At 44.4% G+C, this 17,704-nt stretch overlaps 2 protein-coding genes across 2 annotated transcripts; one reads left to right on the plus strand and one right to left on the minus strand.

Moving 5' to 3' along the window:
• Nucleotides 1-526: 526 nt before the first annotated feature.
• Nucleotides 527-6,202, minus strand: LOC103183523 (cystinosin). Its single transcript, XM_042342846.1, has 10 exons — nt 6,141-6,202; nt 5,492-5,511; nt 4,718-4,827; nt 4,412-4,518; nt 3,799-3,939; nt 2,949-3,048; nt 2,156-2,275; nt 1,903-2,073; nt 1,231-1,348; nt 527-711 (listed from the first exon to the last, which is right to left on the minus strand). Exons 1-10 carry the CDS (start codon nt 6,200-6,202, stop codon nt 527-529), a joined length of 1,134 nt encoding a protein of 377 aa, XP_042198780.1.
• A 2,236-nt stretch (nt 6,203-8,438) lies between these two features.
• Nucleotides 8,439-15,365, plus strand: LOC103183522 (E3 ubiquitin/ISG15 ligase TRIM25-like). Its single transcript, XM_007901068.2, has 6 exons — nt 8,439-9,040; nt 9,842-9,937; nt 11,109-11,342; nt 12,471-12,493; nt 13,728-13,876; nt 14,277-15,365. The coding sequence occupies exons 1-6, from the start codon at nt 8,477-8,479 to the stop codon at nt 14,819-14,821; spliced, it is 1,611 nt and encodes a 536-aa protein (XP_007899259.1). The 5' UTR covers nt 8,439-8,476; the 3' UTR covers nt 14,822-15,365.
• Nucleotides 15,366-17,704: the final 2,339 nt, after the last annotated feature.

Raw genomic sequence — 17,704 nt, forward strand, 5'->3', positions numbered from 1 at the left:
AAAAGGGATCAGAATAGATGGCAGCCAACACATACTTACACTTGGAACCTCAAATAATTCTAAAGTGCATAGTTAACAGTCAGCAATCAAGTTGATTTGCAATAACCACTGCACATTCACGAGTGATTTGCTAGAGTTGATGTACAAAGGGACAGCACCCAATCCCCTTCAAAAACACTTAGCTACTGGTTCTCAAGAACAGATTGAAACCTTCAAATTACAGCTTGAACAATCCCAATTTAATTAAGTGGTAGTTCAAAGGAACTGATGGCAACCTCACCCAACATCAGATCATCTTACCATCAGTGCTTCAAGATCAAGGAGCTTCACTGTAAAGTCCTTAACTTGGAGTATTGTCCAGAAACCTTGTGCCATACTCTTAATGTGTATTAAGTAGCACCAGCTAATGCTCAGTCATAGGGTCCAGATGGATACTCTGTTAAGCAGCCCTTCAAGGCGTTACTCTGTGACGTTCCATGAATATTGTCTTAAGTGGTCAATAGTGGTCACATTTTCAAGAATAGCCTCATTTTGCCCCATTCTGTGATGTGTATTCTTTGGAGTATTCCCCATTCAGCAACTTGTAGTCATTGAGTTTTTGGCTTTCTGAGTACAAACAATAATGCTGGACCATGAACACAATATCAAATGACATGGAGATTAAGCCAAGCCCAAACTTGGTTATGTCTCCAAATATTAGCATCCACTCTTCTGTAATAAAGCAGACAGTTGAGAGATTAAATACATGGCAATCCTGTGGAATTATACACAGCATCATTACCAAGTGAAACCAACTCTGACCCAGAGAAGTTAGGACCAAGAATGTCAGGCAGTCGGCCTGGAATAATCCTGTCTTCTTAACTATCTGGTTGAAATTCCCACTCCTGCCAACAGGTGCTACAGATCATACATCAACTTTCTTCCTGTGCTCAACACTGATAGATATAACTGCTGAGAAAGGAATAAGAAAAAGCGAGTTCAGAATGGAGTGGTACTATCTGCATCATTAAAATCTACAGTCACAATAGTTCATCTCTACTCTGCAACAGATAGGTGGGGAGGGACGTGGCCTTTATATAAGGGTTCATTAGTATGTTTCCTATCTGTGTCTGGGCTGTTCCAGGATTCAACAGCTTGGACTGTACTGAAAGAACAAAAACCTATCTAAAGGATTGAGCTCACAAAGCTGATAGAGTTCAACGAAAGACTCAAACTATACTATCAACATACCATTGTTGTATGACTGTAGTAGCATTTGCAGAAGACTGAAAATGCCTCCAGAAAAGTCCAGCAGCACATTCCCAATGCACCAACCGCTGGTGCTCTTTCGTTGATAGTTCAGATAGACCTGAAAGAGAAATGTAGCGACTGCAAACAGAACATCCAATGCAAGCTGTCATTACTGTCATCCATTTTGAAATGATTTGGAATTTGGTGGGATATGGGAGTCAGATTAGTCAAGTGGGAACTTCACTTTCGATTGTTCTTTGGTTGGAAGAAAACAGATTGATGGAAGTGGGATCATTACCATTGTCCTCAGCCACACAATATTGGACAAATAGTTGAGGCTAGTTATTTCTACTTTACTACTCAGAAGAAACTGGGCTCTTTGACCATTTTTAAAAGCTTAACTAGTCATTTGCTGAGGAAAGTAACATTTTGTTGTCCAATACATAGAACAGCAAGGACGACAAATAATCCATTAAAATAGTCAAGGATATAGTGGGACTTCCAGTTGGCCAAATTATAATCTAGAGAGATTGGCATATTTTGCCCCTATAGAAAGATATGGTTGGATTGACTGGTATAGGCAGGCATATTTATATACTATAGTTAGCTCACAGCAAGAGAATCTACAAATCTAGTCACACTAAGTTACTGCAGGCAAACCCTAACTTTTACCTGAGGAATGTATTTGACGACTGTGACAGCCAGTTTGATGTAAGAGAAGTAGTAAAGATATTGGAGCCACATCAGTTGACCAGCAATAGTCACAATCAATGTGATGAGAGCAAATAGCCAGGCACTTATCAACATTCCAGCCGCAGGCAGCGACACTCTCTGCATCCCTCTCTGTTACAAGAGAAATACAATGAGAATTGCTTCCTTAAATAAAATCTACAAAGTTATGTAGCATAAGAGCATCAAACCTGACCTCATAGACACAGCACTGCCAGGTGGTAAAGGACATAATCAAGGTGGCATGGATGCTGAAGAAAACATCATTGGCTTCCACTGGGTTGACACCATTTGGGTGAATCTCTATGTATTGTGCCTAGAGGGGAGAGAGTAGTTACAACTTGATTATAGGTTGTTATTTGTGAGTCAAGGGTTTACTTTCCATCAATAGCCAAGTCAGCAATTCTACTAAGATTGGAATTACATAGAATATGCAGCACAAAAACAAGCTATTCAGCCCAACTGGTCTATGCTGGTGTTTATGGTCCACATGAGCCTCCTCCTTCCCTAACTAAGCCTATCAGCATAACCTTTTATTCCTTTCTCCCTCGTGTACTTATCTAGCTTCCCCTTAAATTCATTTATGCTATGATACATAGCTTGCTTCTTTAATATAATTAATTAAGTAACAGAACTGTGCTCAAGCATAGAATTCAATGATATGTACACTTTCTTCAATGCTATGCATCTATTTGTGGATTTTGTGGCCTCTGAACTATTGGCATTTGGTTTAATTATGTTTAAACAGTTGTCAATTAAGGATGGGTGCCCATTTGGTTTAATGTTAAGAACATCTGAAATTTTTGTGCTTACCATACAACAGATCTAGTTTAAAAAATATATACAAAAATGCTCTGAGACGCTACCCCACATGAAAGGCGCTATACAACAACAAAATACATTTGTATAGCGTTTTTCATGGGAGGACGCTGGACAGACAATTATAAATGCAAGTTATGCAGTATATATCCCTTTTCATTAAGGATTACCTTAATGTACGGAACGCAGAAGAGACAAATGTTGAAGACTCCATACGCAATGTGACCAGTCAGATTCAGAGCTAAAAAGTCAAAACTCAATCCAACAACACTGCAAGAGAGAAAACGGTTTGAACAGTCTACATTACTGATCATAGTATTAAATGATACGTTCCACACAAAACATTTAGTCAATCCACTTTGCAATATTTTCTGTGAAGTACTTCAAGGCGTCTCATTGATGTGATACAGCATTACATCAAATGCAAGATTATTAAATTCATAGAATTCTCACTAAAGGACTGGCATCAAATGTTTTAGGAAAAAAAATTGTCTAAAGGCCGGTTAAGATTTCTGGGCAATTCCGCATGCGGCGAGTCATTCCCATCGATGACTGGATGAAACGGTCACTCCAAAGGCTTGGTGGCCTTCAGGTAACCAATTAAGAGTTTGGGTAAGTGCATTGTTAGAATGCCCATTGGCATCATGAACTTGGGCTGCAGTGCATTATTGGTGTACACGAACGCAATAGATAAGTGCATAAATAAGCACCAGTCAATCCCTGAATTTATTACTGACATGCAGAGAATCAGCTCAAGTCTAGGTACCTGGGCTTTTATAGAAACATTAAATGAACAGTCAGTAAACAAGCTCTTGGATTGCAATACTATTGAGTATGCGAGGGTGACTTCCAACTTGTGCAAGACAAGTTTATAAGGAAGTTCACAAATTAGCCAGAGCAACACCAGCCAATTTCCCTTCTCATCTATAGCAATAGCGACCTGAAATAACACCATCTACAATGAACAGCCAAACCGCAAATTAAAGTATTGGTTGTAGTTGTCCAAATTATAGTATTTACCTTTTACGTTTCCAGTTTGCATAAACCTGTGGGTAAAAGGAGATGGCCCAGGAAAAGAAGTAAATCCAACCGATGATATAACTAATGATGGTCAGGACATTGCTGTGCACCACCATATAACGGATTCTAATGTGAGAGATTCTAGAGAGAGAGAGGTAAGAAAGACATGGTAATTCATGGAAAGGAGTGATGAAATATGCATAAAGACTTGAAGGTTTAAAGAGTAGTCCTTAAAATGTGCAATGTTGATCTCCCGACTACACATCCCACCGTTTCAATGTGATCAAATCCCATTCATTATTGGGGTTGAACCAAAAACACCTCTTAGTTAATGCACAATGGATGTACTGAATACTTTGGGCATGGTGTATGGTTAGGATTACCAATCAGCTGGTAAAGTTAACGTGCCTCTAATCAACACTAGTTTATAAGATGCCTTTGGCAATAGTTGAAGGCTATATCAGAGCAGATAGCAAGTCAAGAAATATTAGAATAAAAGTTGTTCAAAAGTCACCAGCTTCATAGTTCAGTGATTGGAAAAAGGTACAGTACATTCCTTCTAGCACCTCCCCCATTGATAGCATGACCTGGAGACTACACATTGATGATCTACCGGTTCAGATGGCTGCTGTTGGTCCTCAGATGGGTGGTGACCTGGCCAACATCAGCGCCTTTGACTGGGAAAGACACTGGGGTCACGGAGTTACAAGGCAGTATAACCTGTTGTAGAAAATTTCAAGTTAACTGTTAACATGCAAAAGAATATCAAGGGAAAGGGAAATAACTCCATATACAAGCAGAGAGTGGAGCCGTACTGAATGTTTAAACAAACGATCACCATTAGAAATGCAAGATAAAAACCAAAAATAGCCAGAGGCTCCAGAACGATTCCCAGTGTTTGAGGTATGCAATTACTTACAAGGTCAGGGAGTTCAATAATGGGAAATTCCTGAGATGAGTAGGTCACATTGAATGTGATCAGTACGTTCTCCTGAAGGGGAGCACTGAGGGAGGAAGCGAGAATTCCCACTGATGAAGAACCGCAGACAATGACCACAGACCCCACACCCAATACTAGAATAGAACCCACCTCAGAGCAATGGTGACATCCTCAAAGCTGTCAACTTCTAGGTGAACGACCTCTGGCACCAATAACCTCACAACAGCCCCTGAGATGATATCAAACTTTGAGTGCAAAGTCATTGAGAAACTTAGTCAAATATGTATCTCCTCATTAAAGGAACCTCTGCCTTCACCTGGTTTCTAATAGGAGTTTACAGACTCTTGAGCAAGATATTTACAAATAAACTGGTCAGGTACAACAAGTCATTTTACATCAAGAAACAAGTCCACAATTAAGATCGCATGCTATACTTGAAATAATCGTTCACACTTTTCAGATCAATATTAGCAACTTAAAAGAATAAATCACAAGGACCAGCCAAGCTGAACAAATAGCATTCTTAGTGCTGTGACCTCAAATATCATAGATATTGCTCTAAATAAACTCTCCAGGGTTTCTGCCCTACATTTGGAGTGCTCACCTATATACCCACCTGGGCAATCTCCTTCAGAAAGCGAGGGAGTACATTTGCGTTAACAATTTAATCAAACGGGTACAAGTGAATGCACTGAAACCCTCTGATCAACTCTCTTCCCCACCCTCCAATAAGAGAGAACTTAAGACACTCACCACACTGTAGCTGCAAGTTACTGAGCAGACACAACATGGGAACCAGCAAGAACATAGACTGCTTCATGGTGTAGATATAAACCTGGGGCGAGAAGAAAGAAAGGCAGAGAGAGTTACAAACTAGTCAGACTCCAACCATCCCTGTCCAGCACAGGGGGGGATTTAACAGGGAGCCCCAAGCCAGTCAGGGGGAGAATTCAGATCAGCTCAAGTCCCAAATAAAGTTAAGTCTAGGGAAGGTTGAACCTTCTACACCTGCACACGGTTAAGATACAGCTGACAATCCCAGAGATAAGAAGATTTCAGGGTTGGATGACAATTAGATTTTAAGTGCACCTGGTACAAAAACTTAACACAACTTCAAGCCGTTCAAGTCAAAGAAAGAATCTCCTAAATATCAACCCAAAAGCCTTTTAAACAGCGAGTGTCCAAGTCCCAGCCAAACCACCCCACCAGGACGCTCCCAACACAAAGGCTCTTAAAAAGTTAAATTGGGATCTAAATACCTGGCACAAAAACAACATGCAACTTGAAGCATTTAAGCCATGAAAAGAACCTCCTAAAATCTCAACTCCAAGACCTTTTAAACAGCTGGTGGACACGAGGGTAATATTTTTGCCTCCCTTTATTTTGCCCACCAGACACTTACCTGTTCCTTGCTTCCAATCCTGAGTCCCTCTGAGAACTGTTGCTGTTTAGTTCCCTGGACATGTTATATGCACGATTCCCCCCCCCTTTGCAGACCATTGGACAGGTGAGTGTACTTGTTTCAATAGGCAGCACTGGGCTATTTAGCCTCATGGTGATTGAGGGCATGAATTGTTTGAGAATGAGTTAACCTCATGTGTTTCTCACAAGTCACTGAGGGTTGGTCACTGCACATTACCTGCCTTGGGTCAATGCAGCCCACTTCCAAATGGTCCTCTTGGTTTTCAAAGACCGGGAGCTAACACATTGCTGTTAATAATAATAATAATCTTTGCATTTGATATAACACCTTATTACATCATTGAGAGTCTCCAAGCGCTTCACAGGATATACTGTAGTGTGGGACACTGCTGTGTGCGATTGGCTGCTGCGTTTGGCCCACACGTTAATCCTTGCTTTTGATATAGCGCCTTGTCATGTCGTTGAGACGTCTCAAAGTGCTTCCCAGAATACACTGTAAAGTGAATTGACTGTGTATTTTGTAGGCTAAATTTTACAGTAAATCCTGCAAAGCCCTTTGAGACATTTTGGTGATGTGATAAGGCTCCATGTCAAGAGCAAGGATTATTATTAATATTATTACTAGCTGTTGCCTTGTTTTTCACGATATGATTTCAAGTGTGCGGCATCCATCGGGGATCCATCAAACATCTCCAGTTTACGGCCCCACGCACACATGTTGACTAAGCACGGAACAATGACATGGCATGAATCACCAGCACATTTGCCTGTGCAGTGTGTTGAGTGGGAGGATTGCTATCAAAGCTCAATGAGTCATCACAAGGTGGGAAAGTGGGAGGTTATGTGGGCAACGGGTGGAATGTGCCTAAATGAAGGAATAGCAAACACTGGAAATCTGAAACACTGTAGAAAAAAATCAGATGGTATCTATCAGAGTAATAATAATAATCCTTGCATTTGATATAGTGCCTTATCATGTCATTGAGACATTTCAAAGCGCTTCACAGAATAAAGTGGATTGACTGTATATTTTGTGGGCGAAACGCGGCAGCCAATTGTACACAGCTGTGTCCCACAAATAGTCGTGGATTGAGTGACCAATTTATTAGTATTATTATGCTATTTGAAGTAGTGTTTTTAGGAGAAATATTGTTAGGAGAGGTGAGGAGTAATGTTTTTTATTCTGACAGTTATTAGAACATGGATTGCCGGACCAAAACCTGTGATTGAAGCAGAATCCATAATAGTGTTTTAAAAGGGAGTTGGACAAATATTTGACTATCTTCCTGGGGGTGAAGTGTGTGTGGGGGGGTGGGAGGGGGGAGAGAATAGGTGTCTCTGTGGGGCTCAGCCACCTCCAAGGTGATGTGCTTGGCAATGGAATGTCAGAATCGCGTCAACTCTTTGTGGCAGTGTTGGCGGTCTAGTTCCTTAGTCAGGTGAATATGTGATACCCCAGGGTAATGCTGATGACAGACCCAGCCAGCCTGGCTCATTAAAAATATTATAATAATAATAATCATCATATCATTGAGATGTCTCAAAGCACTTCACAGGGTATACTGTAACGTGAAGTGACTGATTTTTTTTCTGGGCGTAATATAGCAGCCAGTTTAACACAGCAATGTCCCACAAACTGCCATGGAGTGAGTGACCAAATTTTATTTGGGGGATTGTTGGCCAGGACACCGGGAGAGAGAAATTCTCTTTTCGAAGGGATCAGTTTTGCCAATGAAAAGGCGCAGAAAATGCCCTCATTTTCAATATCAGCTGCATTTTTGGGAGGTGGGGTCGCCAGGGTGTCTGGCACACGCGGAAACACATCGCCAAGTGCTGTGCGCAATTAGCTGCCGCGTTTCGCTCACAAGGAATAATAATAATCCCTCCAAAAAACAAAAACAATAATAAAAATTGGTCATTTTCAATCCACGACTGTTTGCGGGACGCTGTTGTGCACAATTTGCTGCCGCGTTTCGTTTTGCCCACAAATACTCAGTCAATTTACTTTACAGCATATTCTGTGAAGTGCTTTGAGACGTCGAGAAGACGTGATAAGGCACTACATCAAATGCAAGGTTTATTATTATTATTATTATTATTATTATCAGAAACCGTGCTTAATAGCATCCAAACCAGACTGAGAGTTCCACGTTGCATGTATTATTTATTGCCAGCAGAGAGTACAGTCTCTGTGCGAATGCGTTTACCACATGCCCAGGATTGAGGGCGGATTTCTAGGGAAGGAAAGCATCGATCTCTCGTCATTTGCTGTGCAGTGGGCTGAGGGGAGGACTTTTCTTTACAGGGTAGAACACCATGGCGACAGCTGCTTCGCAAGAGTGGCTGGAAGATGAGCTGACTTGCCCTATCTGCCTTCAGGTCTATGCCGATCCAGTGATCCTGAGCTGTAAGCACAGCTTTTGTCAGTCCTGCATTGAAGAGACGTGGAAGGAACCTGTTTCCGGCTCTTACTGCTGCCCTGAGTGCAGAGCTGAGGGGAAGGAGAGGCCTGTGCTGGAGAAGAACTTCAAGCTGGCCAACATAGCTCAGAAATATCTGGCTCTGGAGAGCGGGCAGAATGCAGTGCTTTGCAATTACTGCATCAGGAAGCAGCTGCCGGCCATTAAAACCTGCATGAAATGCGAAGCCTCTATGTGTCCCATTCACCTCAAGCTGCACACACAGAACGGAGCATTTAGAAATCACCCACTGGTTGACACCGCCTCCGACCTGTCGGTGTGGAAGTGTCCTGAGCATGAGAAGCTGCTGGACATTTACTGCAAGGATGACCAGTTGTGCGTCTGCACCCTCTGCACTTTGATAGGGAAACACAAGAACCACAACTGTGGCAGCATCAGTGAGGGAGAGAAGGAGCTGAGGGTAAGTTGGTACCCGGCTCGGTTGGCAGCAATGGGTCAGAAAGTTGTGGGTTCAAGCCCCACATCAGGGACTTGGAATCACGTTGGTTAAGCTGATGCTCCGATGCAGCGCTGGGCGGGAGGGGGGGTGTTGCATTGTCGGAGGTGCCGCCTTTCGGATAAGATGTTAGACTGACGCTGTCCCTGTGTGAGGGCGCTATATAAATGCAAGTTGTTGTCATTGTCCCATCTGCCTGTTTGCAGATTGATTAAAGATCCCGCGGTGCTATTCAAAAAAAGAAAGGAGTTTCTCTCTCCCTCGGTGTTCCTGGCCAACAATTCCTCACTCCAAATAAAACTGGGCACTCACTCCATTGCTGTTTGCGGGACATTGCTGTGCGCAAACTAACTGCCACATTTCGTCCATAAGATACACGTCAATCCACTTTACAGTGTATCCTGTGAAGCGCTTTGAGACGTCTCGACGATGTGTTAAAGTGCTATATCAAATGCGAGGATTGTTATAGATTATATGTTGGTAAATTGAATCTCTGTTGTTCGCTGATCAGTGTGTGCGTGTGTATTTGTGTGAAGTGCTTCGGGATGCTATCTTGCGTGAAAAGCGCTAAATAAATGCTAGTTGTGTGTCTATATGTGTGTGCGTGTTGGTATGTATGTGAGTATGTGTGAGTGTGTCTGTGCATGTATGTATGTATGTATGTATGTGTTTGTATGTGAGTGCATATGTTTGTATGTATGCATGTGTGTGTCTAAACGTGTGTGTGTGTGTTGGTTAAGCCCTCTCCTCTGATGACTTTATTAGGAGAACCTCAAGCATCAGCAGAAAAGTGTTCAGCAAAATGTGGAAACGGTGCAAATGGTTCTCCGCGATCTGCACACGTACAAGCTAAATACTCAGGTGCGTCTGTTTCTCGTTGTGACCGGTTGCTTTACTGTTAGAGCTGCTCACGGGTATTTAGACTCGAGGTCCGAGGCCCGAAATTCCTCCCAGACTTAGCTTCAATATCAGCTGCAAATGCAGGCACTCCACTTTACAATAGAGTGCGAAACGCTTTGAGCCGTTATGATGATGTGGTAAAGCTGTATCAAATGCAAGGATGTTTATTATTATTTATTATTATCATTAAAGGTTGCACGGGATTCTGGAAAATTCTTAAATTCAGACTTTGTCAGGGACTCTGTTTCCTGCACCTATTTTTTTTGACGACAGCAGAAAACCGTCTTGAATTTAAGAATTTTCCTACAATTTTGCACATAGCTAACACCACGAGAAATGATCAGGGATCTTTGTGTGTGTGCGTGTGTGTGTGTATGTGTTTCCATCCCCTGCTGGAAGGTGCGTGGGATGAGATGACAGTGCATTGAGTAACGAGAGGATAATTAGTCTTGGCTATGATGCTTCCTCCCACTCCTCTCCCTTCCCCTCCTCCTCCCTCCCACTGTGACTCGTTCTCAAGGTTCACATGTAAGAAGTGATCAATTGTGTGGAACTTTACTCCAGCACCATCTCCGGCCCAGCCGTGTGGTAGCATCACAGGGTTGTGGGTTCAGGTCTAAATACCTAACTGTCCAGCACTTTGGGACATCCTCCTGAAGTGAAGGGCGCTAGACAAATGTCATTTGTTGTTTTGTACCAAGTGCAAGGATATTAAGACGAGGACAAATCTCCAGCCTCATCATGGTTCAACGTTGAATAATCTTATTCATTTACCCTCTAAGCCACAAGAGCGAGAACCATTTCCTTTCTATCAGAGAAGTGTGTACAGGACCATTTTATATTAAATAAAGGCAGAGGTCGCTGGGAACACTCAGCGAGCAGCGTCTATGGGGAGAGGAAAGTGAGTTAAGGTTTCGGGTCGATGACTTTTCATCAGAACTGGCGAAAGGTCATCAACCTGAAACGGTAACTTATTTTCCTCTCTCTCCATAGATGCTGCCTGACCTGCTGCTTTTATTTCCGATTTCCAGCATCTACAGTATCTTGCCCACCATTTTATATTGTTCCTCTTTGCACTGGATATTATATAACAACATAAAATGATTGTTGATGGTTTATTGAATTGGTTAAGGCTCTGATAGCAGAAACCAAGCAAGAAGTGAAGGAGAAATACGACGCTTTAAGAAAACATATTGAGAGGGAGGAGCTTGATGTCTTCCGATGTCTGGACAAGGAGCAGAACAGGGTCATGGTGGCCATTGATGCACAGATCCAGGAGCTTCAAACCAAAATGAAGTCTCTAGAGAAATGTTTGACAGATCTCACTGAGCTTCACCTAAAGAGAGAGAAACTGGCATTTATACAGGTAAATACGACAACTTGCATTTATTTACATAGCGTCCCTCACACGGGTAGTGTCCCAGAGTGCTTGACATTGGTGGCACACCACGCTGAGCCAGGGGTAGGCACGGTCGAAGAGGAAGGTCTTCAAGCATGATCTGAAGATGGGGAAGGAAGGGGCAAGGGATAGTGGAAGAGTGTTCCAGAGTTTCGGGGCGTAGTGGCTGAAAGCGGATTCATTATTTTCCGGCGGAGGAGGGGAGGTAAGCAAGGTGGTGACCCAACAATCTTATCTCTGGAATTTCCATGTGTAGATGGGATGCATGGAATTCTCGGGTTGGTTGCTCTTAAACATGGTGATGGGTTTCCGCATGTGCCAGACACCCGGCTGACCAAACAATTGTTCCTTTTAACAATTTCGGGAGACCGGTTTCCAAACCCAGGCAGGGTTTAAGAATGCTCCACCATTCCATGCACCCTTTCTAATTCAAGACAAGATATGTTATAGGCTAAGATCTCGCTACCTATGTTCCAGAATTATATAATAATCCTTCCATTCGATGGACTTGCTCTTACGCCACCCCAGCTGAGACCTGCAAACTCGGCACTGACCCCACTATCCAAATGATCCATTTTAACCACCTTCAATTTCACACAAATGAAGAAATCTGGTATTGAATCTTATGAATATTGAGAAGGACCCACCAACATGCATTATTCACACGTCCATTACTATTGTACCTTGTCTTTCCCAATTATAAATCCAAGAAGGTTCCTGTGATGGCTTGGTGAGCAAAGGATGTGTACAGCACTGAGCCACACATAAGAGATCACAGGTTCAATCTCCAGACTTCCCTGATCTCAGTTGGAGCTATAACTGAGTTTCTTCACAGGAGTCTTTGGTGGAATTAACATTGGGCTGATACAATTGAGCTGCCTGTTCATGCTGCCCTCTGTGTAAGTGTCTGGCATGTGCTGTGAGCGGTGTATGATCCGGAGCAGGGTGATTTCAGTTCAGTTCATATGTCGGAGGGAACATTCATCAAAACTGAATACTCCCCTCTGTCTTCATCAATTCTTGATGTGCTTGCAAACTTCATGAGCAAATGTACTCTGTACTTACACAGATCTCTTCAATCTTGTCTCACTACAGGGATTTCATTCGATGGCAGGCAGGTAAGTGGCAAGACTGTTTGCACACCCACTTTGCATTCAAAGTACTGTACTCTCCCCCAACTATCGGAGGAAAAATACCTAATTTGTAAAACTACACCATGATAATAATCCTTACATTTGGTGTAGCGACTTTCATGTCAGGGTGGCTTCTCAAAGCGCTTCACAGGATATCCTGCATAGAAAAGTGTAGTGCCTGTACTGTATATTTTGTAGGCCAATGCGACACTCAACCATTGAAGAGAATGGCCAGTTTTATCTGGAGGATTGTCAGCCAAGATGTCAGACCGATAGGGAGAAATCCTCGTTCCTTCGCTGGGACCCAGTTTTAACATGAGGCAATAACCCTTACATTTTTGTGAGGAGGAGTTTGGAGGCACCTGCCCCAGCTTCATTTACTGGCACAGAAATGATTCGCAGCTTTCCAATTCCATTTACACAGCACCCTTCGCTCAGGGTAACATCCCGAAGCACTGTAGTGTGACGGGTTTTGGCTGAGCCAGGGAGAAGGGGGAGGTGATCATAGCTGAGATCAAAGTGGGAGAGGGGTAGGTTTTAATGTGGGATTTTTAAGAGAGATTATTTGTGGCTCATCGCTGTGTGCACTTTACACTATCTCCTGTGAAGCATAAAAGGCCCAGGGCCAAATTTAAGGATCATTATTATAGGTAGAGGGTTAGGGGATGTGATGGAGGGGTAAAGGTTGAGGTGGAGGAGCAGAGGCATGGAGTTCCGGAGGTTGGGAGAGCACTGGCTTAACTGGTCGTTGATACTAGCTCAGAGAGGGCAGGGTTCACGCAGCAGACCTGTTTGCTGAGCGGAGAGGGCGAGCAGAGAAGTGGGGTTCAAGTGATAATATTATTATTCATTAATGCAAGTATTATGACAGTAAGCTCCTGATAACTCGACTATGTCACCACTGTACCACTTAAGTCATCATGCTGTCAGTATCCCGGACGTATTTATTTATGTATTGAAACATGTGCCTCACACTTGTGTTCGAATCCCCTCACTCCCTGTCACCTCCCTACAGGTTCCGCCACTGTTCAGCGCTCTGAGATGCTATCCTGCATGGAGGACGCTATATGAGTGCAAGTTGTTGTTGTTGTATGCCTAACTCACCACTCTGGATAACTGATCACTGAGATATTTTCCCGTGGAGTGACGAGTTATCAGGAGTTAATTGTTTTATTATTGCTATTATTTTTACCCTAATACACCCCTGTTTATATTTCAGAATAAAGGACACGTCTCAACCAATTCCCCTCCCGCAGTCCCACCCTCGCCTGGACAAAATCAAACTCGACAAGTTAAAAAATCAGATCCAGAGAAATTATGAAATGGTTTCCCAGGTGCAGATGGGCAGAGACAATCTGATCTCGCTGTGTAAGTACTGCCCTGGCAACAGCGCCTGCCTGAAAGTCAGTCAGTAACCTGTAATATTGGGATGTGTAAGACAGAGACGTGACATTCTCTCTGTGAGCCATCCTCTCCCTCGCTGCCTCTCTTTCTCCCTCATTGCCCTTCTCTCTCTCCGTTGCCCCACTCTCTTCACCTCTGCCCCTCGCTGTACTAGTACATTCCAACGTGTATGAAACAAGCTCCCTGGGGAGATGGCAGAAGCAGAAAATGTCTACTCAGATAGATTTCTGTTTGGAAACAATATCTCGGGATGCAGTATATAGTTTGGGCAAGCGAGTGCTGGGCGAACTGGACGGACCTTGGGACTTCTTTTGCCTAGTAAATTCTTACGGTTCTTATTCTTTCTGATTTACATATTTCCCAGATGGACAGGCAATCAGTCCAGACCCTGACACGGCACATTTCAAGCTCGTCCTGTCCGACAGTAACAGGACAGTGTCGCTCTCCCAGAAAAAGCAGCCACTTCCCAGGAACCTGGAGAGGTTTGATTGCTGCCAGCAGGTCATTTGCTCCGAGGGGATAAAGTGCGGCCGTTCGTACTGGGAGGTGGAGATTGTGGGAGACGGTGGGGTGTGGAAGGTCGGGGTGTGTTACCGGAGCATCAGCCGCAAGGGCAAGAGTGCGGATTGTTTACTGGGTAGGAACAACACCTCGTGGTGTCTGTACTCCCTGCTGGGATCCGTCCTCGCTCTGCACGATGATAGCGACACCAAGCTGCCCGTTGTGAACGTCTCTCGAGTTGGGGTGTTTGTGGATTTCGAGGCTGGAATCATTTCCTTTTACAGTGTGTCGGGCAGGAAACTCTGCCTCCTGCACACCTTCCGGGAGCAAATGTTCACCGAGCCCCTCTACCCGGCTCTGCAGGTCGGGGATTTCAGTACAATTCTGTCGCTCTGTGCCCTGAAGTGAATGGTACATTTTTCTCACATCTCATCGCTCTGCTCTTAACCACAAACCATTTCATGACACAAATCCAACCAAGGACTGATCGATTAAGATCTCTCTTCCGATCCTTGAGTTTAGCGATCGCCTACAAACATACAATCCACATGGTCCCCAATCCTCAGGAGGCTGTTGGTACCTGATGATTGGGAGAGGCATACCTGAGTGGGACTCTCAGTCCGGTTTGGGATCTGCTTGTGTCTGACCAACACAATAATGTATTGCATCGAACACACGTTTAACCCCTAACTGTCAACCCACCTACATCCTGCTCAAGTTCCTCAACCTGCCAGCACTCACAGGCTTGCCTGCTCTCCCTAGAAGTTCAATTCATCCTCACAAATCCGATCGTAAACCTCTCGCATTCCATTCACGTCAGCCTCCTTATAATCCGTATTTTTCTTTCGCCCAAGTTCTTCATCGTGATTAGTGTTTTCATTTCCTTTCTGAAATAGAATTCCTTGAGTTTGACGACCAAATTATCCTCCTGTTCAGGCAGACGTTAAAGATCCTGCGGCACTATTTGAAAAGCGAGGGAGTTTCTCCCTGTGTCCTGGCCAATAATCCCCCAGATAAAATTGATCATTCATTTCATGGCTGTTTGTAGGACATTGCTTTCGCCAATTGGCATTTGCCTACAAAATACACAGTCACTATGCTTTACAGTAAATCCTATGAAGAGCTTTTGAGATGTCCTCCTGCTGTAAAATGCGCATTATTATTATTATAGTGTATGTTGGTTGCTTCTGTTGGATCTTTATTCAGATGCTTTCCTTTCTGGAATGTTAATGAATGCCCGTTAATTGCTTACTTTACGACAAAGTTCTTCATATTCCAATACTGTACGTATGTTTGCTCAATTGTTTTGTTGTCACTGAGATCCTTTCAATGCTGCTTTTGGAATAAGCTTATCTGCTGCCAGTCGGCTTGGAAGCAATTGAAAAGTTTAACATTGTGCATTTTTTTGACACTTGGGTATCTGATGTACAGTATGTACTGATGTGTTTTGTACGCAGTTTTAACTGGCTGTAATTGTGAACTTTACATGCAATCCACCTAAAATATATATATTTTTAACCAATTTACCTGTTTGTTTGTTTTTTTTGTTCGCTTGCTCAACACGGAGCTCTCTCACAAGCTGCTACGAAAATAAGAGGATCGTGCCTGGAGTTAAAAGCTTGTAGCACGTCACAAAAATTAACAGAGTGTCCGCAGCAACTTTACCAAACTGTCCGTGCTCTCTGCTCAGCTTCATATCCCTGCCCTGCCTGCCTGCGTTTCTGCTCCCACCCTCTGCAGCTCCATCACGGAGCCCCCTCCGACTCACCCCCTCTCTTGCCTCCTTCAAGGCTCACCTCAAAACCTTCTTCCTCAACCACGCCTTTGGTCATCTCCCCAACTCCGCTCCTCTTCCCCTCTTTGTCACTCCTGCCCCAGCTCAGGTGCGAACCCTTCGCTGTCCATCGACCTGAAAGGCGCTCTATATAAACGCAATTTTTTTCGTTATCGCCATCAATGGACTTCAATCGACGGGACACAGTCGGTGCACTTTACAGGAAATCACGTGAAGCTCTCTGAGATGTCTCGATGAATCAAGGTGGGTTGGCGAATTGCCTTCCAGGGGTAAAAATAATCCCCCTCCCAAAAAAAAAAAAGAGACTAATTTGGCCACTTGAATGCACAACTGTTCGCGGGAACACCGCTGCGCGCAATCGGCAGCCGCCGCCGCCGCCTTTCGCCCACAAAGTGCGCGGTCAGTTCACTTCACGGCGTACTGCGTGAGGCGTTTCGAGACGTCTCGAGGATGTGGTGAAAGGCGCGACGTACACAGGCAAAGATGACGGCGATGGTGATTACTGTGAGGGGTTGTGTTGAAGGCAACTATTGATTGCATCATTATTTTACTCTCATTGCATAAGCAATGCAGGGGACTGGATGGTGTTGTGAAGAGGGAGGGATAGGCTCCTCGGAGAAGAGCACAGCATCGAGCGTGAGCACAACATGAAGTGTGCGCACAACTTTAAGTGTGCGCACAGCATCGAGTGTGAGCACAGCATTAAGTGTGAGCACCGCATCGAGTGTCAGCACAACATTAAGTGTGAGCACAGCATTAACTATGAGCACAGCATCGAGTGCGAACAGATTAAGTGCGAGTACAGCATTAAGTGTGAGCACAGCATTGAGTGTGAGCACCGCATTGAGTGTGAGCACAGCTTTGAGTGTGAGCACATTAAGTGTGAGCACAGCATTGAGTGTGAGCACAGCATCCAGTGTGAGCACATTCATTGCGAGCACAGCATTGAGTGTGAGCACAGCATTGATTGTGAGCAGAGCACTGAGTGTGAGCACTGCATTAATTGTGAGCACAGGGGAGGGGCAGGAGGAGCCCTCATAGACACTGACACAATCAACACAGACGTGTCAACACAGAGGCAGACGGGTTGTCATCAAAGCTTCTTCCTCATTAAAGGAAAACTATCAGGTGTGTGGGGGGGGGCAGAGGGGGGGGGGGGGGGGTTAGGGGGGGTGTGTGTGGGGGGGGGGTGTGTGGGGGGGGTTAGGGGTTGGGGTGTGTGTGTGTGGGGGGGGTTAGGGGTTGGGGTGTGTGTGTGGCTGTGTGTGTGTGGGTGTTGGTGGGGGTGTGTGAGGGGGTGTGTGTGAGGGTGTGTGTGGGTGTTGGTGGGGGTGTGTGTGGGGGGGTTAGGGGGTGTGTGTGTGGTGTGGGTGTGTGTGTGTGAGGGTGTGTGTGTGGGGGGGGTTAGTGGGAGGGTGTGTGTGTGTGAGGGTGTGTGTGAGGGTGTGTGGTGTGTGGGGGGTTAGTGGGGGGGTGAGGGTGTGGTGTGGTTAGGG

This window comes from Callorhinchus milii, unplaced genomic scaffold (genome assembly GCF_018977255.1).
Source record: "Callorhinchus milii isolate IMCB2004 unplaced genomic scaffold, IMCB_Cmil_1.0 Scaffold21, whole genome shotgun sequence".
Taxonomy (NCBI): domain Eukaryota; kingdom Metazoa; phylum Chordata; class Chondrichthyes; order Chimaeriformes; family Callorhinchidae; genus Callorhinchus; species Callorhinchus milii.